We start from the raw sequence: 26854 nt of genomic DNA, 5'->3' as shown, positions 1-26854 counted from the left end.
GACTGGAAAAAAAAATATAAATTTTAATAAATTAATTAAAAAAAAATTTCGAAATTGATTATTCCAATAGATTACTGGAATGTAAAATCTCACTCACACGAATCATATATTTCCCTCCCCTCTACCCCCCCCCCCAATTAATTCTCTCATCTTTTTTTTTTACATTCTCGTTATGGTTCCTTAATAACAACCGATTATTATTATCATTATTATTAAAACGAATTTTTAGGGGGGGGGGGAAAAAAAAAAGAAAACACGAGCGTAAGGAAACGTTAGAAAAGGGGGAATTTTCCAACGTCGAACAAACGATTTTTTTTTTTTTCTCGAGGGGGGAAGGGTGACGTACGGGGACGGGGGAGAGGGGGTTTCGAATGAAAATTTCGAAAAATGTAAAATCCTTATAGAATTTTCGATTTCTAAGTGTGTCGAACACTCACATATATATTATTAATCATATTTACTTTCTACGTCTTAAATTCATTTATTATTAAATTCGAAATGTCAATGAAATACAAAGTTTTCCATTTTTTTCTTTTTCTAACGACGACGGGGAGAAGGAGGAGGAGGAAGAGGAGGATGTTAGGGGGGAAGGGAGGGGAATCGGTGTGAAAATTTGCAACAAAAAAAAAACGTAATTAGTTAAAAAAAAAAAATTATTAAATGAGATAAAATGCGCAAGTTTTAATTATTTTCAAACATGTAAGAATAAGTTTAAAGTTTGTAACGAGCTTAATTTAAACGAATAAATTTTATTATTTAATTTTCATGGCGGCGGTGATGGCGATGGCGATGGCGATAGTGATGATGATGATGATGATGATGATGAGTAAAAATAAATAATTAAAATTTATTAAATTTTGAATGCGTCATTCTTTTCGGTAAAAAAAAAAAACCCATACGAAGTTAAAAATATTGTTTTAAGAGAGTAAAAATGAAATCACACACACACACACAAGTTAACAAAATTTTTCTTTTGTTTAAATAATAAAAATTTTTTTAAACAAAAGAATTTAGTTTAAGTACTTCTACCACTACTACCACCACTACCTGGGCAAGTACTTTAAAACCGACTTGACCTCATTAAACCTGGAGAATTTACGTACAAGTGAATAAATGATTTCAATCGTAGGGTTCCATTTTTAATTTTTATTTTATTGTAATTAAACGAGTAAATCATTTAAAAATTTAAAAAAAAAAATTATTATTATTATTATTCGAAATAAAAAATAAAAATTACCGCTAGTTTCGTGAAGGAGTATTTCGGTCGGATCGTTATAACTCCTAGAATTTGGTAAACTGGCACAAAAATGAATAAAAAAAACAAAAACTGGAAAAATTTGCCAATGCATGGCTGTAAAAATGTTTATTATAAATCACCTAAACACAAATATAAAAATCATTTGATACATTTAAGTTAGAGAGTTTCCGTCACCTTTTTTCTTTTTTTTTTTTTTTGGACACTTTACTCCAGGTACGATCCACGGAAGACTACTTTTACGATGAACAGCACACCTGTGGGCTGGTATCTAAACAACACAAGGTATGCACGCAATCCAATTTTTTTTTCATATACAAATAGAAATCTTAAATGATTACGATCACCGTTTAAATGTTGAATCGCGTCAAAGTCTTCTTACGATAAAATTTTTAAATAACAAATAAAATGTCTTCCATACTTGCGGGATTTTTAAAAATTGTGAATCAAACTAGAAAATATTTTATTTTGAATGAAATCAAATGGACGACGAGCAATAAACAACAACCAGCAAACAACAAACAACAAACAACAAACAACAAAACGGAAATAATAATAATAATAATTCTAAAATTTAAATTTGTCAATTTTTTTTTAGAAATTTTTTTCTTTTTTTGTTTACCTTTGAACTTAATAATATTTATAATCGTGACGTAATAAATTAATTAAAATAAATAATAATAATAATAATAATTTTTTTTGTATTGTTACTCAACGTTAAAATTAAATTTTGGGGAGGTTAAAATATTTGCATTAGCATTTGGTAGTAGTAGTAGTAGTAGTAGTAGTAGTAGTAGTATATAATTAATAATAATTTCATCTTTCCCCCCCTCCCTTCACCCCCTTCTCCACAATTCATTCATTTAAATAATTTCATTGTATTAAGACCTATAATTTAGAGACTTTAATGGGCGTTCGAAAATTACAAAACGATTTGGAAAATTTAAATTGCAAAAAAAAAAAAACCCAAAAACTTTTACGACAAACGAATTATCCCCGAGTTAGTGTAAATAAATGTCACGTGACATTTATTTATTTATTTATTTATTTCGTCCATGAAAACTGCACCCATTTTATATATATATAAAATTATATATTCGCTTACAAAATTCATTGACCTTTAATAATAATAATAATAATTTATTTTTGAATGAAATATACGTAATTTTAATTAATGAAAGTTTTCCAGTTAAAAACGATAAATATTATTATTATTATTTCCATGAAATAACTTAATCCCTTATTATATAAACTCGAAATAAATAAAATAAAATCAATTTTAATTATTATTAATGTTCGATTAATTCGATATAAGTTTTAAAAAATGATAAAAAAGGAAAAGGAATAAAATATTAGGGTGGAAAATAAAATTTAGCAAACGCGCAAGTTTTCTAAAACATGACGTCATTTTGAAAATTGACAAGAGAGAGAGAGAGAGAGAACAAAGTCAGTGATTCATCATGGCGGTGAACCGGTTAGATTTTCCTACATAAACATTAAGTTTTACTACTGTTTTTTGTTTTTTTTTTTTTTTTTTTTTTACTGTCAAATTTTATTTATGGATTTTTTTTTTATAAAAAAAAAAATTATTATTATTATTATTATTTTGTGCGTAACAAACCGTTTTGAAATCAATTATCTTTCGAACGAACGCAAATGCTGTCAATATTTTGACAGAATTCTGAGATTATTATAATATGTAAAAAAGAAAAATTATTTTTTTGACTTTCAGTTTTTCCCTAATTAAAATTTTATCAAGTGTGTGTAATAAAATACGAAAGTGTAAAAAAATATTCCATCAAAATTATTTTTAAAAAAAAAATTAATTCGGCAAACCGTAAAAAAAAAATTTTTATGAATTATATATATATCAAAAATATTATCAATGTCACGTTCTCTTTACGAAGTATATTCAATACGCATAATTAATTATTATTATTATTAAAACCCATTCTCGCGAATTAAATTTATTATTTAAAAAAAAAAATAAAAATAAAAAAGGGAATGATGGGAATTAAAAAAAAAAAAATATGACCGAAAAAAAAGATGATAATGATACGGAAGCGCCACCATTGGGATTCGGATGCGAAGATCATTGGTCCTGGAATAGAAGGGATAGAAGTCACGAAGTGAGATTATACGGTCCGGGATTGAAAATAGCACATTTTCATCCGAACTGGAGTTCGGGAACGGCCGGAGTTCGTGGGACTCGTGCATTGGATGCTGGAAGATATTATTGGGAGCTTAAAGTATCCCAAAGGATATTCGGTACGAGCATGATGTTCGGTATAGCAACGAGACAAGCGAGATTACACGCGAATACATTTACTAATTTATTAGGGGAAGATAATCAGGGTTGGGGTTTATCACATAAAGGACTTCTTTGGCACGGAGGAAAATGGTCCCCTTTTACAAAACCCTTCAGAGAAAACGAACCCACAACGATAGGTAAATTATATTAAACAAAACGATCGATAATACTAACGGGAAAATTTTTTTTTTAAAATATTATTTTATACGATTGCTTAGGTATACTTTTCGATGGAGTAGCCGGAACTCTCACCTATTACAAAGACGGTCAAAATTTGGGTGTAGCTTTTAGAGGATTGCATAAATGTACGGAACCATTATATCCGTTTGTTTGTTCGACGGCGGCAAAAACGGAAATGATATTAAATGAGCAAAGAAGAGAATTTGTCAATTTACAAGATAGATGTAGAAACATTATTGTTAAAAGAGTTAAAAGTATTGAATTATTAGAAAACTTACATCTTCCGCAAAAAATATTCGAATATTTAGCTGAAGCTTTGATGACTGATGATTCGAAATTATTTCAACCGTTTCATCAATTGAATCGAGTTTCTGTCATGTGATTTCTTTTTTTTTTTTCTCTTCTCCCTGATTATTATAAAAATTTTTTTTTTAAATACAATATTACAAAAAAATAATAAAAAATTTAACGAAAATGATTTGAGTACAAAAAATTTCAAATTTTTTTATTAAACTATATTTATAATATTATTAAATTTTTTTCCTTTTTTTTGTTTAAATTTCTACTCGTATTGGATTTAAAAACATTTGCCTTGATTACTTATTATTATTTAACTGGAAAAACTAAGCTTCAGTAAACTGTTTTCTCGATCATATTGTTTGTTGTGTTTGTTTGTCGGAATTGTTTGTTAGTAGTAAAGAAAAGAAAACCCTTAACAACCTAAAGATAAATTCGAATATATTTCACCCTTTAAGGCTTTATTAATTATGATAAATAAGACGATTTAAATAAAAAATTTTACACAAAATTTCTTTTTCTATAATAATAAAATTTATATACATTTTATAGGGAATAAAAATTCAACGAAACGTTCACTTAAATTTAATATAAAACAAAATTTGTTTCAACAATTATTATTATTATTATTATTATTATTTACGTACCGATATTAAATATTTATTTAACAAGATCTAATAGAGAAGGAATTGGATTTGACGTATCACGTATAAATTTTAATTTTTTTTTTAATTTTTTATCATCATTTTCTTCTTCTGGTCGTCTTTTTTTATTTTCCTAAAAAAATACGGGGAAAATTTTGAAACGATAAAATTTTAAAAAAAAACTTTTTAAATAAAATTACAAATAAGTACTCACGGGTTTTTTTTCAAATTTTTTTTCCTTTTCCGGAGTTTTCGATGCAAAAACAAAATTTTTTGAATTTTTCGATTTTGTACTGTTGTTAGTATTATCCGTCACGGCAAATGTTGAAACTTTGGCAAGTTTTAATAAAACTTCTTTATTTTCACTTAGAAAAGAACTTCTAGAATTCTAATTAAAAAAAAAAAAAATAATAATAAAACTATAGACTATGAAGTTTAAACAAAAATTTTTTTAAACTCCATTTAAAATTTAATACTTACAAATGTAAATGAATTTATCGACGACATATTTTTTTTCTTTTCTTCATTATTATTAAAAAAAGGTTTCATTTGACTTTTGACTGATGTTACTTTTAATTTTTGATATGTTTTCTTAAACAAATCGTTTGAAAATAATTCTTCCGTCTGCAATAAAAAAAAAAAAAAAAAAGTTAGAATTTTAATGTGTGAAGCATTAAAAAAGCATTTTTATACAAGCAATAAAAAAGAAAACGAAATAAACTTACAGTTTTCTTTTCAAATAATAATTGATTTATGAGACGTTCACGTCTTATACTCATATCTTCAATGATTTCGTCATCACTGCAATCACCCTCATCATCCTTTGTTAGAGATTCGTCAATTCCAACATTTTCTAAATTTTCATCACCTAAAAGACAATATATTATTTTCATATATTTTCTAAATGTTAAACATGAGTACTTTTAATTTTAGAAAAAACCAACCTATATTTTTCCATCTAAATTTTTTATATTTTTCATCCGTATGTAAATCTCCATCTTCGAAAAATAATTCTTGAAGTAGTCTGATATTTTTCGAATCATCATCCAGCAATCGGCGTCTGCAAATATATACTTTTTATAATATTTATAACTTGATAAAATTAATTTCGTGTAGAGTGTTAAAGCTTACAAGTGAATTTTTTCTAATTGAGACTGAACTTGTGCATAATCTAAATCATCTTTGTCTCCTTCTTCTTCCTCAAATTTATCCAAATCTTTTTCATCTTCATCGTCGCTACCCTCAGATCCACTAACTTCTGCTTCTTTTTCAAAAAAATTTTTCATATTTAACACATAATTATCTTCAGAGTCGACTATAGAATTTTCATCTGAGTCTAAAATTTCACTTTCATTATTTTCATCAAATTCGCCATTTTGAGTGTCATCATTTTGTAAAGGATCATTATCATCTTCATCCTCTTCATCTGTAATTATATTAATTATGTTAACCATTAACTTATTATTATTTTTATGATTGATAGCAATTATATTATCGTTTGAACAGAATTTAAAGGATTTAATTTCAATAATAATGATGCAAACCTGAAAACATTAAAGCTCCTTTAACTTTTTTATTATTTCCACTAATACTTTCTCTAGAATCATATTCATCAGCTGAAAAAATTTTCTGAGGCTTTGGCTTACTATTCTCGAGGTCTTCAACACCATCATCATCATCATCATTATCATCAAAATCGAAATCATCTAAGTTTTCATCATTTTCACTATCACTGCTCTCATCTCCTTCAAAGAATATCCTCCTACTCTGGAATTTAATAATTAACATTAACTACAATTTAAAAATTCTAATAGCACATTCTAGTAGTCAAAGTTTGGTTTCATTACTTTTTTACTTTTATTAAAATTTTCATTTTGAGATATATTTTCTAATGCATTTTCCTCATTTGGAGTAGTTTTATTAGCAACTTCTTCACTTTTATTAACTTGACTTGAATCTGAAATGAAAATAATTATAATATATTAAATTATATTTTTATTATTTTATACGAAATAAATTAAATTTATAATTTACCAGGAAACTTTCCGGAACAAAACTCGTAAGCATCAGCCAAATCAAATTCTTTTTCATTTGAAAATTCTAATTTTTTATCTGATTGACTTGATTGTGATTTATCTGCATCTAAAATCTAAAAAATGCAAGCATTAATATTACACATATTTTCAAATTTTAAATTTTTTTATAATTTAATGATGAACTAACTTTTGAAGAAGACAAATTCAAAAAACTGTTTTTTAAATACTGTGAAAATGAATTATCAACATTTTCTGTATCTTTAATATCTGGTACATTTGTTTCTGAATTAAATTGAAATGATTCTGTTGTAGAACAAGTTTCAGAAGTATTTTTATCATGATCATTAGAATACTCATCATCGACTTTGAATACTCCTAAGGAAGAATTTTTTTTTTTATTTGATTTAGTTTCAGTACAAACAATTTTTGTTGATTCTGATCCATTCATCGAAATAACTGTATCATTATCTGTAGGATTACTAGGAGTATCAAGTTTTTCACTGTCAGACTTTTTGTCGCATTCTGTAAAGAAATAATTAAATAATTTTTAATTTAATAAAAACCATACATAGTTTTAGAGACATAAAACTAAACAAGCAAAAATATTATTCTTACCATCTTCGTTACTATTTATATCATTTTCTACAATTTCCTTTTCATAATAAGTCAATTCTTCTTCCGAATCACATTCTGTTGATTCTTCACAAAGAGATTTTTGTTCATTTTTCCATTTATTATGTTCAATTAACCTTTTTTCATAATTTTCCTTCCTTTTGGTCGCGATTTCATCTTTTAACATGTTTTTAAAATCAGGCAATTTTTTCACATTTCCATTACGGTTTAATTCATTTTTTTTTTTAACATTTGAAAATAATTTTTCTGATATTGACTGACATATCTCTTTAGAAGTTTTCAACTCAATATTATCTTCAATACATTTACTTTTTAGAATTAACTCTTGTCTTTTATAAAATCTTTCCATTAGCTTTTGTGCTTCGTTATTTACATCGTTTTTACCAATTTCTAATGTTATTACAGAATCAGCTTCAAAACTTGATTTAGGTGTTATTTCTAACAACTTAGGATTAATTTTTTCCAATAATTTCTTTTTCGAATTCATTTTAAACTAAGCGTTGAAAAAATTACTTTTGACATCCATCAAGATTCCCGCCGTTTTTCGGGGCCCAAATACGGATTAAAACTCATGACTGATAAATCTACGAAAAAAAAAAAAAATTATTAATTTAATTTTTTGATTGAATAAACTTTTAATAAGAAAATGATTTCGTATTAGAATTTTAAAATCCTTAAAATGCGTTAAAAATATCTATTAAAAATACAAAACCTTTTTTATTTAAAAAAAAATTTTGACGAGTAAATAATTATTTTTATTGTTTTTTTTTTTTTTTTTGACGCAATATCATCAATTAAATTTTGTTATTATTAATTTTATGCGTTTTAGTCGAATAAGGTTTAATTAAGTCATTTAGATTGTCGCAAATAACCTTATCATGATTATGGCGACGTAATAGATGTATAAAGATAAATGTCAAGTTGAAAATTTAACCTGATAACATACTTATCAGTACAGTACATACAGTAGTGCTTAATTATTTAATATTGAGATATAAAAAATAAAATATATATAATAATTAAGACGGCATTTAACCCAAAAGTAATTATTTTAAATTACGTAAAATTAAATTTATTAACACTAAATTAATTAATTAATTTACGTCGTTAAGTTGACAATAAAGTTTATTTCGTTTAGCTAAAGGTAAATTAATTAATATATACACACACTATAAAATTTGATTAAGATCTCTAAGATATTTTGTTCGTAAATACAATAATGAGAAATTATTTGTATATTTAATGTTTAAAACTTAATCGTCATAATTGAGAAATTTATCTTCACATAAATATTGAAAGTTCAAATAACTTTTAAACTATTTATTTCAGATTCTCACAACACACAGTACAATGGCATCCCTACCTATTTTGACTCACGAATACATTCTCTTAAATCCTTCAAATGAAAAAATAAATAATAATGTTTCTATTTCTGAATATCTTTTTAAAGAAATGGAAAAATATGGAAACACTCCAGCATTGGTAAGTTAATGATGAACCAATGTTAAAAAATTTCACATATAACATGAATTCACTTTTTAGGTACATTCTCTTTTCGATCAAAAAATTTCTTATCAACAAATAATGAAAGATTCTTTTGCAATTGCTGCCGCATTGAAATCTAAAGGAATAAAATCGGGAGATGTTGTAGGAATTTGTAGTGAAAACAATTTAGAATATGCTTCTGTAATATTAGGAATTTTGATTATTGGAGCAACTTGTGCTCCTATAAATCCACTTTATACTATAAGTTTGTAAAATTTATGTTCACTTAATATTTTATATATTTATGTTAAAAATGTTTTAATTCTGATTGCACATAAAAAAATAATTTTAGGTGAATTAAAACATACTTTGAGCATTTCAAGGCCAGTTATTATATTTTGCTCACATTTTAGCATTCACAATATTGAAGAAACTACATTGGAATTACCTTTTGTTAAAGAGCTTATTTTATTTAATAATAATAGTGATGCTGAGAGTAAATTTACTACTTATGAAAGCCTAATAAATTTACACAAGAATTCAAAACCTTTAACTGTTGAAAATATTAATCCTACAGAATCGGTAGCATTTTTATTATGTTCAAGTGGTACCACGGGATTGCCAAAATGTGTAGAATTAACTCATGCTAATTACATGAACTTACTCAATTTTGTAAGGTCAGTAAACTTTTTTAATTTTCAACTGTATGCAAAAAAAGCTGAAGTTATTTTATACTAATTAAATTTTTTTTTGTTAAACAGATTATTATGGACCAACGATGATTCTGGACCGAATAAAGTTACATTAGGACTCATACCATTTTTTCACGGCTATGGTTGTTGTATTTTGTTGATTAGTTTGATGTTGAAAGTTTATCTCGTGGTAATGCCAAGATTTGATGAAATGAATTTTTTAGAAGCAATTCAAAATTACAAGGTTATTACATTATATATATATATATAATTTAAATGAGTAATATAAAACCATTAAATAAAATATTAATTAAATATTTTTTTTTAATATCAGGTTACGAATTTGTACGTCGTGCCACCGATTCTTGTTTTTTTAAGCAAACATCCTCTTGTTCAAAAATATAATTTGTCAAGTATTCGTAAATTAACATGTGGAGCAGCTCCTCTAAGTAAAGAAACTCAAGAAAATGCTCAAAAAAGGCTCAATTTAAATTTTGAAATTCAACAAGGTTACGGCATGACGGAATTATCTGTTTGTTGTGTGGCATTTCAAAATAATATAAATAAAATAGGATCTTCGGGAACCATTGCTCCGGGAATGATGTTAAAAGTAATTTATTTTAATCTGTACAATAAATCTTCTTAAAAAAATTTTTTTTAAAAGTATTTATCTTTTTTAGATTGTTGATATTGAAACAGGAAAGGCTCTCCCTCCCTATAATCAAGGAGAATTATGTTTTAAAGGACCATTTGTTATGAAAGGATATAGAAATAATCCAATTGAAACAGAAAAAGTTTTTGATTCTCAAGGTTGGTTTCATACCGGTGATATAGGATACATTGATAATGAAGGGTTTATTTACATAGTAAGCAGATTAAAGGAACTTATTAAATATAAAGGATTCCAGGTAATTTTTACTTAAGACCTTGACACAAAAAAATAAATAAAAACTTAATCATTTTAAGGAAAATTAATACAGGTATCACCGACGGAACTAGAAACAGTTTTACTAAGTCATCCCGGAGTCAAGGAAGCAGGAGTTATAGGAATTCCAGATGAAGAAGCTGGAGAACTTCCATTAGCATTTATTGTAAAGCAACCAGGGGCTAACATAACAGAAGATGAAATTAAAAAATATGTTGCTGGTAATTATAAAAATAATAATCACATAAATCAATAATGGAAACGTTATACTGAACGCAAAAAAATTGTTTTTTTTAGGTAAAGTATCCCCTCAAAAGAAATTGCACGGCGGTGTTCGATTTATTCCAGAAATACCAAAAAATCCAAGTGGGAAAATATTAAGAAGAGAACTTCAAGCCATGTTGAACAAATCGAAATTATAATTAATTTAAATAAATTCGAAACTAGTAATAATTAAACGTCACGGGAATAGATGCTGCTTATAACAATTCATCGAGGAAAAGAATTTTTTTACTTTTTTTTTTTTTTAAATAGATTCGAATAACGATAACTGCCAAAATTTGCCTTGAATAAAAATTATGCTTCTAAAAAAAAAAAAATGCCAAAAAAAATTTTATATGAATTTTATACGGCGTAGAATTATATATAGAGAAAACTACGCTCATTTATGTGATAGTAGATTTTAATATGTTTTTTTTATTCCTTATAAATTTTTAACTATATTTATAATATGTAACAATAAATAAGTGCAATAAAAATAAGTTTTCCATATGATTATTATTTTCAATCTAAAAAATCCCTCCAAAAAAAAGAAGGGAGAAACGCTTATTCCCTTTTCTCAAATTTTATGGAATTAATATTTAGGGGAAACTGAATTTTTGGCGGGAAATTTCTATTATCTTTACAACAATTTTCTTTTTAAAGGAATTTAAGACTTTGGGAGATGCTATATTGCAATGTCTGAATTTTTACAATTTATAAGTTCCACTTTTAGCAATTTTAAACAACTAGTAAATATATTTTTACTAAATCATTGGGATACATTAACAAAGACAAAACTTTATCACAATAAAAAAAATTTTTTTCTATAATATCACAAAATAAAATATCAAAATCAGGTTTATTAACCAAGGGTTATTAAGAAAATGAATTATAATCGTTTTAGCTCAAAGCAGAAAGTACTGATTTTGGAACTTTTTTCAAATACCATTCATGATCATTTTTATTGGCTGTCCCTAATACACCTTTTGTATTAGCATGAGGAGTATCTTTGTTGTAAGAATAATGATTTCCAGCCATATCAGTGAGTTCACCTCCCAAAGCCCTTAAAATAGCTTCTGGAGCACATGTATCCCATCTTTTACTGCCATTACTGGCAAAAACGTAAGCATGTGCTTTACCTTCCATTAATAACATAACCTTGAATAATAATAAATTCCTCCTTATTTTTTAAAATGTCCAAAAAAGTTTTAAAGTGTTAGGGATCTTATTAAAAATATGAACTTACCTTATGTCCAGCTCCTCCGACTCTAACTACATCAGTAGGTTCCATAGCATCAACAGCTTCATTTACTACATTATTAGAATGAGACCTTGTGGTAGTAATAATTCTCTGATTAGCAGGTGGACTTTTCGGTGTAAATCCTCCAACACCGATTCCTCGAATACCCCAAATTGTTCTACCCAATTCTTTATCATCTTCTTTGTAATTAAAATAAGGTTGATGAATAACTCCACCGACAGCTTCATTTCCAACAGCTATTCCAATTAAAACAGTAACATGATCTAAAAGTCCTTGGGTATATTCAGATGTACCATCCAATGGATCTACCCATAAAACTACCTGTTTAAAACAGTTTTAATTAATTTATGTAAAATTGTTTTATGTAACATAAATTTTTTTGAATAATTAACTTAATCTTACATCAGAATCAGATATGTTTGAAAGTTCTCGAGGGCAATCAAGTTCCAAAACGTTTTTATCAGCTTCTTTTGTAATCCATTCGTTGGGTACATCATCATTGATGGCACCTTCTTCTCCGATTATATGAACACTGGGAAACTGCTTTGACAATGATGCTATTATGCATTTTTGAGCTGATCTATCTGCTTCTGTTTGTAAATCATTTTTCCCCTAGAATAAAAATTCCATTTTAGTGTTTATAAGAACTTTTATTTTGAATCATTAACCTTTTCAACACCTTCTTGAATACTAACCTTTTCAACAATGGCTAAATCTCCGTGTGACATAACATCTCTTATTATTTTACCAGCATGATTAGCTGCACTTATTGAAGAAGCCACCAATCTTAATAACAAAGGAGTATTCTGAGCCATCATTTATTTAAATATTAAATTAATTTTAACAAATAAGATACAAAAAATTAAAAATGCAAAAAAAAAAAAAAATGAAATATTTGAATATTTTTTTAAAATAAAAAATATGGCTATAAATTATAACTTTTTAAATATAATAAATAGTTTAACGAATAAAAAAAGAAAATAATTCTAATAAATATATATATATATATACAAATGTAACTAAATAAATGTAATGTGAAAAAAACAAACTGTGATTAATTAACCGTGTCAAAAAAAAAAAAAATTTTTTTTTATCTAATACATAATAAGAGCGGAAAAATCATTTTTGATTTGACCTTGAAACAACCAAGTGTCGTGTAAATAATGAAGGACTAAACTTTAGGTATACAATTTTCACTGAATTGAAAAAGTTTTTTTTTTTTTTTTTTTTTTTTTTATGGAACCTTGAAAATAAATGACATAATTTTACAACAAGAATAATCTTTTAAAGGATTTAATTGTAAAATTTCAATATTATGCAGTATATCAAACTGTATTAATATTACCTTCATTACCTTAAAAAAGTTCACACTTCAGTTGTATTAATACAAATAAAAAATTTTTTTTATAAAAAACTCTTATTAATAAATATGATTTCAATAATAATAATTTCAATTGATTTTGAATCTGTTAAATTAAATTTAGTCAGACTCAAAAAGAAGAATTAAATTTAACAAAAAAAAAAAGATAATTTAATTTATCATTAAAATTACTCGAAGTTTAAAAAAAAAATTATTTATTTTATGATTAATTTAATTCCATTGCAAGATTGCTAAATGTGTTTTTGTTTCAATTGTGTGAATTTTTAAAAAATTTAATTTTTTTTTAATGAAACAAGTAAAATATTTTTTACTTTATTAAGTATTCGTTGTGTATTGTAGAGGCTGTTTGTCTTTTTTTTGTGTTATACATTAATTACAAGTAAATCAAATTTTTAGTTTTAACCCAAAATATTTGTTGTTATTGAGTGTTAAATCTAAAATTTTTTTATGATTTCAAATTTTAAATAAGGAAAATCCTATCTTACTTAATGTTATGTTCATTTTTACAACATTAAGTACAACAAAATTGTCAAAATTTAAACTGTTAGCTGTTATGAAACAAATTAAAAATAATTTTTTTAAAATAAAAATCATGTTATATTAGTTAATAATTAGTTATAAAAAAATTTTTTTTATTAAATAATATTTTTTCAATAGTAAAATTAGCATTACTAATTTAAATTTATAAAATTTTTTAAGCTTTATTTAATAATAATTCTTATTATGGAGAGTTTTTAGTATTTGCTTTTAGCAGGGGTAAAATTTAAAAATACTTTGAATAATTTAATGTTATTGAAACATTTATTAACCTAGACATAAAACAAAATTTGAATAAGGTTTAACAAATAATTAAATTGTTTATCTTTTTGAAAATGTGAGGCTATGTTTAATTATTGCACTGAAAGTCCTTAACATCTTCTTTTAATGGTGCCTGTAAATTTTCTTTGTATGCATTTGCTATATTTAATAAGGATTTTAGTCAAAAAATTTTTTTAATCGTTCGTATACCTTGATTTATAATAAATTAAAACAACAAGTTTAAACTTCTTGCCTTTAAATACATTTTTTTAAAGAAATGATAAGGAAAAAAAAAATGAAACGTTAAAAGGAATAAAAAAAAAAAATTGCTTCCACGTATTTTTTTATTACATTCATTTGCTGCCAACCCTCTAAGGTTGAAGCAAATAAATTTTTGTCATCTGCATAATTAAAGTAAACATGACGAATTCTTATATAAATGTTATGTGTCAAAATACGTTAATTATCATTTAAAAAACTCCATTTATTAATTTTTATTTAATTTCTCAAATCGTTTTTTATTTTTAAAGAAAAATAATTTTTCAAACAATGTGGTCATTTTTTTCAAGAGATCCCAGTAAAGATTTTGCTTTTGAAATAGGAGAACCAGTCGAAGGTTTAGAAGATAAATGTTTATGGACTTTACATAAAGCTAAAAAAAAGGTGATTTTATTTATTAATAATTACTATTTATTTAAATTTTTTCTTTTTATGAAATAAATTGCATTACCTATTTAAAAATTGAATATTATTATATTTTAGGGTAGTGATGAAGAAGTATCGGTTTTCGTTTATGACGTTAAACAAGGCAATGAAAAACAATTAGAATTGTGTAAATCTGCTGTTAAAAGACTTAAAACGTTAAGGCATCCGAGTATTCTTACATATATAGAAAGTTTAGAGGTAAGGAATTGAAAAATAAATTGTGAAACCTACAAACTTTAATATAAATTATTGATACAAAAATTAAATAACTTTTTTTTTTTTTTAGACGGATAGAGCTTTATATTTAGCGACTGAATATGTTGAACCATTAGGTAATCACATAAAATCATTTTCCCAAGAAGGTCATCAAAAAGATCATTATTTATCATGGGGAATATTTCAAATAACTGTGAGTTCATTTTAAGAAAATTTTTAGAGAAGACATACATGTTTGAAAATAATTATATACATTATTAAAAATCATCATTTCCACATTTTTATTTATTATATTTCTCTTTCAGAGAGCATTAAGTTTTCTTATTAATGATGGAAATTTATGTCATAATAATGTATGTCTTACATCAGTTTTTGTTAATGAAGCAGGTGAATGGAAACTCGGTGGGGTTGAATATGTTGCAGGAATAAATGAAAATTCAACTTTACCAATTAAATTGCTTCCAGCACTCGACAAATATGATCCTCCTGAAAAATTAGATTCTTCTAAACAGTCTCACATAACAAAATGGTACATTTTGTCTCTTTTTTGTTGAAATTTTTACATCATTACAAATTTCATACTGATAAAATTTTTTTTTTTTGGTTTTAGCTCTAGCGACATGTGGGGCCTCGGCTGCTTGATTTGGGAAGTTTTTAATGGACACTTACCAAAGCAAATGTCACTTAAAAATCTTGAAAATGTAAAAGGGGCATTATTTAATTATGTTTATTTTTAAACAGGGGAACCATTGATGTAAACATTTTTTTTATTATTATCATTATTAGATTCCCAAATCGCTTACGGCTGTTTATTGTGAATTAGTCAGTGCTAATCCATCGTCAAGACCTAATCCGGCTGATGTTATAACAAGATGCAGGAAAAATGGTGGATATTTTAAAAATGAATTAGTTGATGCATTACTTTTTCTAGAAGAAATACAAATAAAAGAAAAAGGAGAAAAGAATAAATTTTTTATTAGTTTAGTGAATTCTTTAGACAATTTTCCCGAACATGTTTGCAAACATAAAATTTTACCACAATTGATAACCGCTTTTGAATATGGCGAAGCCGGTTCTGCAGTTTTAGCTCCAATGTTTAAGGTAAATCAATTTAAAAATTACATAATGATAATAATTATCATAAAAAAAATTTTAAAAAAAGACAATATGTATGCGATGTTGATGTGTATGTGTTTTCCAGTTAGGAAGATTATTAAACCAAGAGGAATATCAAAAAAAAATAGTTCCCTGCGTTGTAAAATTATTCGCTTTTAACGACAGAGCGACAAGAATACGTTTACTACAACAATTGGAACATTTTATTAGTCATTTACATTCCAACACAGTTAATGATCAAATATTTCCACAAGTCGCTCATGGATTCATCGATACAAATTCAACAATTCGAGAGCAAACGGTTAAAGTAAGTAAAAATTAAATCAGGATCCCCCTTTTTTCTCCCTTTTTATTATTATAGGCTCAATTTTATGACTATTATTATTATTATTAATTTTTTTTACATTTTAGTCCATCATACACTTAGCGCCCAAGTTGAACTATAATAATTTAAACGTAGAAGTTTTACGTCATTTTGCTCGACTTCAATCGAAAGACGAGGGAAGTATACGAACAAATACAACGGTGTGCCTTGGAAAAATAGCTCAACATTTACATCCTCAAATAAGGCAAAAAGTATTAATATCTGCCTGTATTCGTGCCATACGAGACCCATTTCCTCCGGCAAGAAGTGCAGGTTAATTAAATGACACGCAATTTAATTTAATCAAATTTAATTAACTCAAATAATAATTATTATTATTATTATTTTAAAAGGTATCGTGGCAATGGCATCCAATCAACAATATTTTTTACTCTCCGAAGTAGCCGCCAGAATTCTTCCTGCTCTATGCCAATTAACGACCGACCCGGAAAAAAATGTCAGAGATAGCGTTTTTAGAACGATTAAAGGTTTTTTGGGAAAACTTGAAAAAGTCTCTGAAGATCCGAGTTTAAGAGAATCTATCGGTTTGTTTATTTTTCCTTCACGACTCCTCTCTATCCCAACCGTCATTATTTTTTTTTTTTTATTCGTTTTTTTAATTTTCTAGAGGCCGACGTGCACGCATCCACTCCTAGTTTATCAAACGCGGCGGCAACATGGGCTGGATGGGCCGTGACTGCTGTCACGGCTAAATTTTACAGGAGTCAATCTGATACCGTTAAATCTCATTCTTCGTTAAACAATAAAACTCTCAGCAAACCAGGATCATTAGGTAAAATCGTTAGTTTTTAAAAATGACCTCTCTCCATTTAAATGATTTAAAATGAAAAAAAAAAAATGTTTTTTTTTCAACGTTTAGAACAACCTTCCAGTAGTAGCATTTCGACCACGACTTCCAGCGTGACTTCGATGACTTCGTTAGAACAGGAAGAGAGTAAAGGAGGGGATTCGATATCCGACTACGATGAAAATTGGGATAACGAAAATTGGGGAGACATTGATGTGAGTTAACCTCTTTTTTTTTATAATTTTTTAATTATCGTAATTATTATTACACGACGATAATAAATTTTTTTTTTTTTTTCCAGGCTCAGGGAAGTGGATTTCACAACCTGGAATCGAAACCGCCGGCTCAGACTAAAGAAAAAATAGAATCGAAAAACGATGGATGGGACAATGAAGAATGGGGATCTCTCGAAGATGTTGAACCTTCGGTAAGTCATCGTAACAAAATCCTCTTTCACTCTCAATTTCAACGTTTATATCGAATATTATTATTATTATTTTTTAGGTTTACGAAAAGGTCGAACCTAGTCGAACGTCCAACGAAAATTTGGAAAGTACGGAAACCAAATCAACAACGACGACGACTACTTTGAAAGATAGCAACAAGACTACCGAATCATCCGTTTGTTCGACTCGTTTAAATAAATTTCGTAGTTCCGGACTCGCGGATATCGAACAGGAAAATTTGAGCAGAGGTACCAATCCATTCGCACCGGACAAAAAAAAAAAAAAAAAAATTGGTTGGTAACATTAAATATAAACGTGTGAAATCATTTTAGGCTCGTCCAAAATAGAAAACCTGCGAAAGAAAAGGGAAGAGAAAAAACTTCAAAAGCAAAAAGAAGAAAATCGTTTGACGCAAAAAGAGGGACCCTTGAAATTGAATCCATTTTGGGAGAGCACGAATTGATGATTGATCGCCGTATTTTTTCCCGCAACTTTTTCAAATTGAAAGAGAAATAGTGGGGGGGTGGGGGCGAGGGAGGTGAGGGGGGGAAAATAATAATAATAATAATTACTACTTACGATGAATGTGTGTGCACGTGATCCGTTCGATAATTTTTAGCTTTCGTACCAAATATTTATGTATTTAAATATTATTATTATTATTATTATTATCATTATTATTATCACTAACGATTTTCTTCAATATATATATATATATCGCGAGTACGAATAAATAAGTATATCTTTTATAATCATTATCGATTTACATTTTAATAATAATAATAATAATAATAATAATTAATTTAAACGGCAAATAAATTTACTTACGCGTGAGTGCGTACGCAGGCGGTTGTAAAATTGTACTATTTTCCAATACGACGATTTAGATTTCATTTCTAAACAATGAAATATTGTTGATCTTTCAACCATAAATCTTCTAATATTTGATGAATGTTTACTTTTGTCGAAAATCTTTCGGCCCACGAACTTATTATGCCTTTAAAAGAAGGTTCGTAACGTTTTAAAACGACTTGGTTATCTGTAACAAGAAAAAAAAATAATAATAATAATAAGCTAGCATTAAAACTCATCATAAATTATTATTAATATAATAATAATATTTATTTATCATTGTGGGAAAAAAAAATAAATCTCTTGTACTAAATGTACTCGCGCGTTTTATTACTTACCTATTACTTCGGTGTTGGCCTGAACGAATAATTTCCTCGGTTTCATGTGTAAAAATGCAATTTTTTTCCAATTTGCCCAAGGACTTTCGTGTGTTGGCACTTCCGAATAATGATTGTACATTTCAGATGCTGATGCAAAATCACCCATAGATTTGAAAACCTTCAAAAAAAAAAAAAAAAGAATTTGGGTAAATGCCTGAAAAAAATTTTTTTTTTTTTTTTTGGACACTTTTATAATAAAGTTTTCTGTACCTGTAATTTTAATAAAAAATTTTCAATCGTTTTCATTCCGACCGATGCTATTTTACTACGATCTAATTTTACACGAAGATCTCTTCCTGGTTCCGTTTCGACAATCGTCAGAAAATCATTTCCGGCTTCCATCAATACTCTGAGAATAACGAATCTAGCTCTGGCATGAGCCTGAAAAACAACTCTGGTTGTAACGTACCTACTGTTTTTTTTTTTTTTTTTTTAAATGAATTATCATTTGGGATGCATACCTGTAACCAGGTTTGTTTCTCGAAACTATACGATTCAGGACCGTTTGCTATTACATTCCACATCATGGATAACCAATTTACGTAAATTATATTGTCTGCGTCTTCACCTTCGTAACCGAATATTTTCAATATTTGAGGATTCGAACACAGGTATAAGCCCACGGCTTCGGCTCTACATTCTTCGTAAGATGATGCGATAACGTTAAATTTCGAATCGTAATTTTCCGTCGCTTCGTACCATTTATCGATCTGAGAGAACAAATATTTATTTAATTGTAAAATAAATAAAATAAATATTAGAAAAAAAAAAAAAAGTCGAAAATTACTTTATGTCCGGTAAGAGGATTAACCACAGCTGACAAATTAAAATTTAATTTTCCGTGTGCATCTTTTTTAAATAGCTTTCCACTACCGTGACCGAACAATTCGTGAAGACCCACGTGAATATCAAATGATTTACTCCGATATTTTTCAAGTAATAATTGATCTCTCGATGAAAGAAATTGAAGAGAGTTGTCTTTAAACGACGATGAAATAACGTTTCCCAAAGTAACGTTTTTGTACCCTTCGTTTTGCCTAATTGAATCATCTAAATAAAAAAATTTTTTTAAATTTTATAAGGTGACATAACGATAAATAGTTTTTCAATTTTTTTTTTGGAAAAAACTTACAATTCGGAATGTTAATTCCAGCTGGAACTAAGGAATTGGCAAATGTTAACACGTCTAAAGATGTAAAATCCGGATGTAGAAATTTATCCTTTTCAAATTCTTTCGGCCAAGGCAGAGTAGGAAGAATCGAATTTGATGATTCTACCAATTTATGGTATGTTGTTGATCTCTCTTTGTTTACCATTGCAACCCAACCGCTAAAGTCTGCTCGTTCGCCAGCCGGATCTCGATATGTTTCAATAAAACCTATATATCTAGTCATGAAATAAAAATTTTTAAATCATTTAAATTTTTCAATTAAAAAAATTGATAATTAGTTACTTCTTTTGCCTTTTAATTGTAAGCTTTTAATGAAGGCAATTAAACCTCCTGTACTATAACTTCAACTTACGTTTCCACCATAGGTCCTTTGTCTTTGACCCAATACCGAGATCCATCTTTATGAGCATCCAATGAACCTGTTTTAAAGCTTTCTATATATTTATTAAGCATTGCTTCTTGAATTTCGTTGGCAACATATTGCTGCAAAATAATATTGTGAAATAAAGAAGCATTATTACTATTTAAAATTTATGTATACTACGAAAAAGAAATAAAAAAGTCTGACAAACTTTTGCTTCTTCCAAATTTTCTACAACAAGCTTCATTAAAGGCGAGTAATCACCTCTTGTAACACTGAAATGTGAACGTGCAAACAATATATTTTCTTTAGTGAGACTCGGGTAATTTCCTTCTTCAGCAGATGCCAAGCAAATCTAAAAAAAAAAAGAAAAAATTTTTTGTAAAATAAAAAAAATTGCAAGAGATTAAATTATTTTTGTTTTAGTAATAAACAATTTACTTCATAATGAGGACTTCCATCAGGTAACAAAGTTTTAAAAGCTCTCGTATTGAATGCCTCCATACCGATATGGTTTAAAAACTTACTGATAACATCAGCATCAGATTTATTACAATTTGCTGAGAAAAATGTAGACACAGCCTTAAAAAAAAAATTTTTCAAATTAATTTTGCTTCGTTTTTCCCTACTATAAATAATTTTAAAAGAAATAAAAAAATTTACATTATCCGGAAAACCTAAAGTCTTTTCTCTATCAGTTAAAGAATAAACAGCTACTTTTACACTATTCCATAATGACATTATTTTTTGAGGATCCTTTTTATATGCACTGCTAGACTTAATTATACCTTCAAAAACTCCTACTGGTGCGCCAGGAATATATTTAAAATTTCCAAGGCTTCTATAATTTGCCAAATTAGTGAGAACTCCACAAGAATAAACCAAAATGGACTGAAATAAAAAATATTTTCCTTATAAAAACCTGATTAAATAATGTTATTATAATAAAGGCTATATAAATTCATTATATAAAAACTTTTCAGTTTTTTTTTAAGTAAAATTTTTTTAGTCGCTCGTAATAATTGTTTTTATAATCTATATTATATGACGACTGATAAAATTTAAAATAACAACATATTTATCTATTTCAATGTTAATGGTCATAAATTTAAAATGTACATTAAATACTTTTGAAAATTAACATCATTGTTTAAAAAACAAACAACTTTAAAATTATGTCATAAGCTATTTTTATCAATGACATGTCATTGTTATGTTACATTTACAGTTTATGTCAAGATGATGAAATTTACATAATTTAAAAAATTTTTAATCTACTAATTATCTTATATAATAAACAAAATTTGAAATTTTTATTAAATGTATAAATAAATAATATGAAATACCTGAAATTCTTCATGAGTTATACCATTGCTCAATGAAGTTTTTTTCAATTCTTCAATTGGCTGCTCTCCGAACACTTTTAAAACTAATGAAAATATAATTGGAGATTCAGGTGAACTCTTAAAGAAAAATAAATACATTTATTTAATATTTTATAAGAAATAAAAACATTTTTCATTTAAACTTTTTTTTTTTTTTTTTAAAAGAAATTAAACAGATAACGTTAGAAAACAAAAGCATAAATTGACAAGATAGTAAAATTACCTGAAAGAGACATATTAAACTCCCATACCAAGAAGCATGACTTAAGTAATGAGCATATAATTTTTCTCTATGTGTTAAATTTTCAAAAGCTGCGATAGCATTCAACTCAAAAACAGGTGTTTTTGAATGAAGAATAAATTGAGAATAAGGATCGTCTTCATCTGACCGCAGAAATTTACTCCTAATTTAAAATTAAACACAAATTTAATTAAAAATTACAAAAATGTTTATTATAATTGTAAATTTTTTATTCAAATATAAATAAACAACATACGAAATTGCAGTATGAATAGAATGCAATGAACTATCCATTTTTGAAAATAATTTTCATTACTATACAATGCAATGCCAAAATAAAAAATGTCAGTGTGTTAAAACCACGTTCATAATACGTGTTACCAACTTTTGCAATTCAAAAAAAAAAAATTTTTTTTAATTTTTTTAAATTTCTTTTTAACAAATATAATTTTTTAAAGTCATATTAATTTGTAAATTCAAGCTTATGGAAAAAAAAACACATATTTATATTTAAAACACCCTAATTAACGTAAAATATAAATGCTACACGCACGGGAAATAATAAAAAATTTTGAAACCGTTTGCTATACTCAAGTATAAACAACGTTTTAAATTTTACCGCCATTATTGAATAATAATAATAATAATAATTAAAATACAATAATAGCAATGATTTTTTACATAATTTTTGTAATGTTAATGTTATTCAAGTTGAAAACAATTTCTTGTAACTATATTAAATGTTAATTTTGTATTTTTAAATTAATATAAATTCTTTTTTTTTAAAAAAAAAATATAATAATATTTACATTAATTTTTTTCTTTACCTAATAACATCCTGTTTATTTTTCATTTTAACCAGATTAAATTTTTTTTTAGTAAAGAATGAAGGCGGGATACTATCACAAAAATTACTGACTAATGGCACTAATAACTTTTTAATAAGACTTATGTTTTATCATAACAAATGTTATATGTTGATCATTATATAAAATAATCATATTACATGGTAGCCATATTTAAAAAAATTAATCGTTTTTATTTAAAATGATTTAACAGTTAAAAAATTAAATTTAAAATCATTTGTTTTAGAAAACGAACAGAGTATTTTTTTAAAAAAGAGTTTTTTATAAAAAATTTTTTATCGTATTTAAATATCAAATAATACAATTCTATAATACAATTTTTTTTTTTTTAATATAAAATTTATCATTTAACTACAAATAAAAAAATAAAACTTACTTGATATTTTTACATTTACAGTAATAGTTTTACAATATACATTTAAGTATTTAATAAACGATTTCTATAATTTTTTATAATAAAAATAGTATACTATAGAAGGAGGACTCTCTTATACTTTTAACAATAATTGCCGCGAAAACATGTGTTAAGCTATTGTATGATTCAAGTATCCAACATAATTATGTTTCTTCCTTTGAGTAGTACCTTGTTAACTTATCCTTTGATAAGAACAAAATCGGTTTTAAACCGACAAATGACACATCAATATTGTTGGTGAAGTGAATTGGTGGTGGGGTATCTAATAAAAGTAAATTAAAATTTATAAATTAAAATTGAAATTTTAATTTATGAAAACATTAAAATAGTAAATAATAATACATAAATATTAAGTTTTTTTCGTTTTTTTTTGAAATTAAAAAAAATGGGGTTAATAAAAAAATTATACAACTTGGTAAAATATTCCGTTTTAATTTTCCTGGCAGTTATTTTTAGTCCCACCACATTCCCCAAAGATGTAAAATTTAATGAATTTCATGTAACTCCGGCTAAAGATTTAGGAAAGGGTTATGCTCTTAATAATTTACTAGATAATGTTGAAAGATTGTTTGAAAATGAAATTAAAGGTCCCGAAGGGTTTACAGTTGTCAATGGAGAAATGTACACTACATTGCATGGCGGCTATGTGGCAAAAGTTTTCGATGATCAAATCATTCCAGTTGTTAAATTCGGAGAGCCTTGCGGTAAAACAATTTATTCATTCATGTTAACTATTTCAATTGTACATTAATTGTACTTTTTTAAAAAATTAATAATTCTTTTCTGTCAATAAAATTATTTTTTAAATTTTTACAAAAAAATTGTAAAATGTCTTGCAAGTTTCTTATGAATCAAATAAATTATTTGCAGAAAATTGGTGGGAAGAAAGTAAATGTGGAAGACCATTAGGAATAAAAGGAGTTGGAGATGATCTTTATGTCGCTGATGCTTATTATGGAATTTTCAAATATAATGTAAAAACTAAAAAAACTGAAAAGCTTGTTGATAAGGATTCAATTATTGATGGGAAAACTTCGAAAATTTTTAATTCTTTGGATATAGCAAGGGATGGTACAGTTTATTGGAGTCACACCAGTTCTGATTTTACTATTGAAAATGGTGTTTATGTATTTCTTTCAGATGGAAGTGGAAGGTATAAAAAATAATTTTTTAAATTATCCTTTTAAAATTATTGTCAGATTTTATATAAATTTACGTTTTTAGAGTTGTGAAATATGATCCTCGAACTAAAAAGAACACAGTACTTATGGAAGGTTTATTTGGAGCAAATGGAATTTTATTGTCTCCTAATGAAGATTTTTTACTGGTAGCTGAATCTGGTCATAGTAGAATACATCAATATTTTTTGAAGGGCACCAACAAGGGAGGCAGTAAAATTTTCGTAGATGGATTACCAGGAGTGCCGGATAATTTAAGACTTGTCAGTGAAGACAGATTTTTTGCACCTTTAGTTAAAGTTCATGAACATTTGTCAGAATTTCAATACTTAACTAATTATCCCTTGACTAGAGAATTTTTGACTAAATTTTTATCAATTATCGATGCATTATTTAATAAAATTGAAACCATGTATCCGAACAAAATATCAAAAGCAGGCCTTCATTTTGTCGGACATTTAGAAACCTTACTTTGGATTTCTCCTGTTAAAACGACATTATTAGAATTTAATTGGTCAGGTGATGTGGTTAGGAGTTATCATGGATCAGATGGTTCGTTTCCTCATCTAAGCGATGTTTTCATTCATAATGGATATTTGTACATGGGTTCTCCGTATAATAATTTTTTGGGGAGAATACCTTTGACGAAATTAGGAGAGAAATTACCTGTTAAGCTTCCTACAAGATCTGACAACGTCAGATCTACACAGTCAGCGCATGGTAGTGTTACAGAGCAACATCCTCCAACAACCACAAAGCAACCTCATCGGCCAGCCGTAAGGCAACCTCCTCCACCAACTGTAACGCAATCTCCTCCGCCAGCTGCAAAGCAACATCCTGCTCCAGGTACAAAACAGGCTCCTCCTCCAAACTCAAAGCAACCTTCTGCAACAGCCACAAAGCAGTCTGCTGCACCAGCTCGTCAGACAGTCCCATCTACAACAACAAAACGACCTCAAACTACAACAGTTAAACCAAACGTGAAACCCAACACGGAAACTCCCCGGAAAAAACAAACAAATCCATAAAATTGAAATTATAAAAAGACTTATCAATTCAAACTTACTTAAATTTACATCAATGGTTGTAACAAAAACAAAAATTTTTTATTTTTTTTTTTTTTTTGTACGAACAAAATAATTTTTATAAAAACCTGTGATAAATAAATTATCAATTAAATTTTTCACTCATCGTGTTAATAATGATATTAACGTTATTATTTATAAAAAAAAATTTTTATTTTGAATATTTTGTTGAATTATTTTTTGTAAAAAAAAAAAAAAAAAAAGTAATACGTAATTTTATATAAAACTTATTTATTACAATATTTATGAATAAAATTTTTTTTTATACCTGATGTGTATATTTTGATAATTTTTTTTTTAATTTCCTTAAAAATTTGAAATATAAACATGACCCCCTCCCTAAAAACCGATTCAGTTTTAAAAAACTTAAAAATATATCATATAAATATTATAAACAATTATTTATAAAACTATAAAACTGGCAATAAATTAAAATTCTAAATCAAAAAAAAAAAAAAAACTTAAAGTATTATTTGCCTGTTGTGTAAAATAACGAATCATAAACAATTTAAAATAAATATTTAAAAATATTTTAAAAGAAAAATATTACAACAAACCTTTTTTTTCAATCACTAATTTTGTCACTCTTTTATACAAAAATACAAATGTCATAAACAAAACGAACCAACGAACAAAAAAAATAAAAACAAATGAACTAACAAATGTAATAATAACAATTCAAACGAGCGCCATTTTTTTTTTTTTATACGTGATCGTATTCGAAAAAAAAAAATTATTTAAAACATTATCGAAAAATATTCGTTATGTAGTGATAAAAAAAAAACTTATCGAATAATATTAATAATAATAATAATAAAAACACCTGTCGAATTTATTATTGCTGTTTTACTCACCTGATAATTCGCCATTTTAAATTTTTTTTCCCTGATTGAAAATTTTTTGATCGAAGAAATCGAGTCGAATGACCGTGGCACGTTTCCACGACGATTTCCCGGGTAAATTTTTATTCAAATTTATTTTTATATAAAAAATTTGACGTTTGTTTATTTATTTAAATGAAAATAAATTATTATTTATTAATATAATTATATTTGTTTATTATAATCGACTTGATTATTATTATTATTATTTGATTATATAAAATT

The 26854-nt window shown here is 26.5% G+C and overlaps 7 protein-coding genes across 7 annotated transcripts; 4 read left to right on the top strand and 3 right to left on the bottom strand.

The window, feature by feature from the left end:
• Window positions 1-3285: 3285 nt before the first annotated feature.
• On the top strand, window positions 3286-4128 carry Phum_PHUM420310 (SPRY domain-containing SOCS box protein, putative; the record flags this gene model as incomplete). The annotated part of the gene is made up of 2 exons (XM_002429066.1): window positions 3286-3703; window positions 3785-4128. 2 exons carry the CDS (start codon window positions 3286-3288, stop codon window positions 4126-4128), a joined length of 762 nt encoding a protein of 253 aa, XP_002429111.1.
• A 575-nt stretch (window positions 4129-4703) lies between these two features.
• On the bottom strand, window positions 4704-7843 carry Phum_PHUM420300 (Claspin, putative; the record flags this gene model as incomplete). Its single annotated transcript, XM_002429065.1, has 11 exons — window positions 4704-4820; window positions 4902-5075; window positions 5168-5311; window positions 5413-5555; window positions 5632-5747; window positions 5819-6113; window positions 6232-6454; window positions 6535-6644; window positions 6722-6836; window positions 6911-7245; window positions 7339-7843. The coding sequence occupies 11 exons, from the start codon at window positions 7841-7843 to the stop codon at window positions 4704-4706; spliced, it is 2277 nt and encodes a 758-aa protein (XP_002429110.1).
• Window positions 7844-8706: 863 nt separating this feature from the next.
• On the top strand, window positions 8707-11422 carry Phum_PHUM420290 (luciferase, putative; the record flags this gene model as incomplete). The annotated part of the gene is made up of 9 exons (XM_002429064.1): window positions 8707-8838; window positions 8899-9106; window positions 9194-9518; window positions 9603-9777; window positions 9868-10143; window positions 10214-10441; window positions 10514-10679; window positions 10756-10858; window positions 11383-11422. The coding sequence occupies 9 exons, from the start codon at window positions 8707-8709 to the stop codon at window positions 11420-11422; spliced, it is 1653 nt and encodes a 550-aa protein (XP_002429109.1).
• Window positions 11423-11619: 197 nt separating this feature from the next.
• Window positions 11620-12795, bottom strand: Phum_PHUM420280 (inositol monophosphatase family domain containing protein; the record flags this gene model as incomplete). The annotated part of the gene is made up of 4 exons (XM_002429063.1): window positions 11620-11877; window positions 11966-12301; window positions 12383-12592; window positions 12676-12795. The coding sequence occupies 4 exons, from the start codon at window positions 12793-12795 to the stop codon at window positions 11620-11622; spliced, it is 924 nt and encodes a 307-aa protein (XP_002429108.1).
• A 1784-nt stretch (window positions 12796-14579) lies between these two features.
• Window positions 14580-18277, top strand: Phum_PHUM420270 (uncharacterized protein; the record flags this gene model as incomplete). The annotated part of the gene is made up of 15 exons (XM_002429062.1): window positions 14580-14617; window positions 14690-14822; window positions 14922-15062; window positions 15151-15273; window positions 15386-15609; window positions 15691-15781; window positions 15867-16181; window positions 16282-16503; window positions 16608-16833; window positions 16914-17105; window positions 17189-17353; window positions 17441-17583; window positions 17670-17795; window positions 17885-18062; window positions 18147-18277. The coding sequence occupies 15 exons, from the start codon at window positions 14580-14582 to the stop codon at window positions 18275-18277; spliced, it is 2448 nt and encodes an 815-aa protein (XP_002429107.1).
• A 433-nt stretch (window positions 18278-18710) lies between these two features.
• Phum_PHUM420260 (Dipeptidyl-peptidase, putative) lies at window positions 18711-22498 on the bottom strand (the record flags this gene model as incomplete). Its single annotated transcript, XM_002429061.1, has 13 exons — window positions 18711-18853; window positions 19005-19164; window positions 19257-19427; window positions 19508-19756; window positions 19834-20096; window positions 20179-20432; window positions 20570-20700; window positions 20790-20933; window positions 21020-21160; window positions 21242-21469; window positions 21925-22041; window positions 22187-22364; window positions 22461-22498. The coding sequence occupies 13 exons, from the start codon at window positions 22496-22498 to the stop codon at window positions 18711-18713; spliced, it is 2217 nt and encodes a 738-aa protein (XP_002429106.1).
• Window positions 22499-23702: 1204 nt separating this feature from the next.
• Window positions 23703-25691, top strand: Phum_PHUM420250 (hemomucin, putative; the record flags this gene model as incomplete). The annotated part of the gene is made up of 4 exons (XM_002429060.1): window positions 23703-23718; window positions 23932-24189; window positions 24356-24631; window positions 24712-25691. 4 exons carry the CDS (start codon window positions 23703-23705, stop codon window positions 25689-25691), a joined length of 1530 nt encoding a protein of 509 aa, XP_002429105.1.
• Window positions 25692-26854: the final 1163 nt, after the last annotated feature.

Source organism: Pediculus humanus, genomic scaffold (assembly GCF_000006295.1).
Source record: "Pediculus humanus corporis 1103172108186 genomic scaffold, whole genome shotgun sequence".
NCBI lineage: Eukaryota > Metazoa > Arthropoda > Insecta > Psocodea > Pediculidae > Pediculus > Pediculus humanus.
Note: the sequence above shows the minus strand (reverse complement) of the source record. Positions and strands in the feature narration are given on the sequence as shown.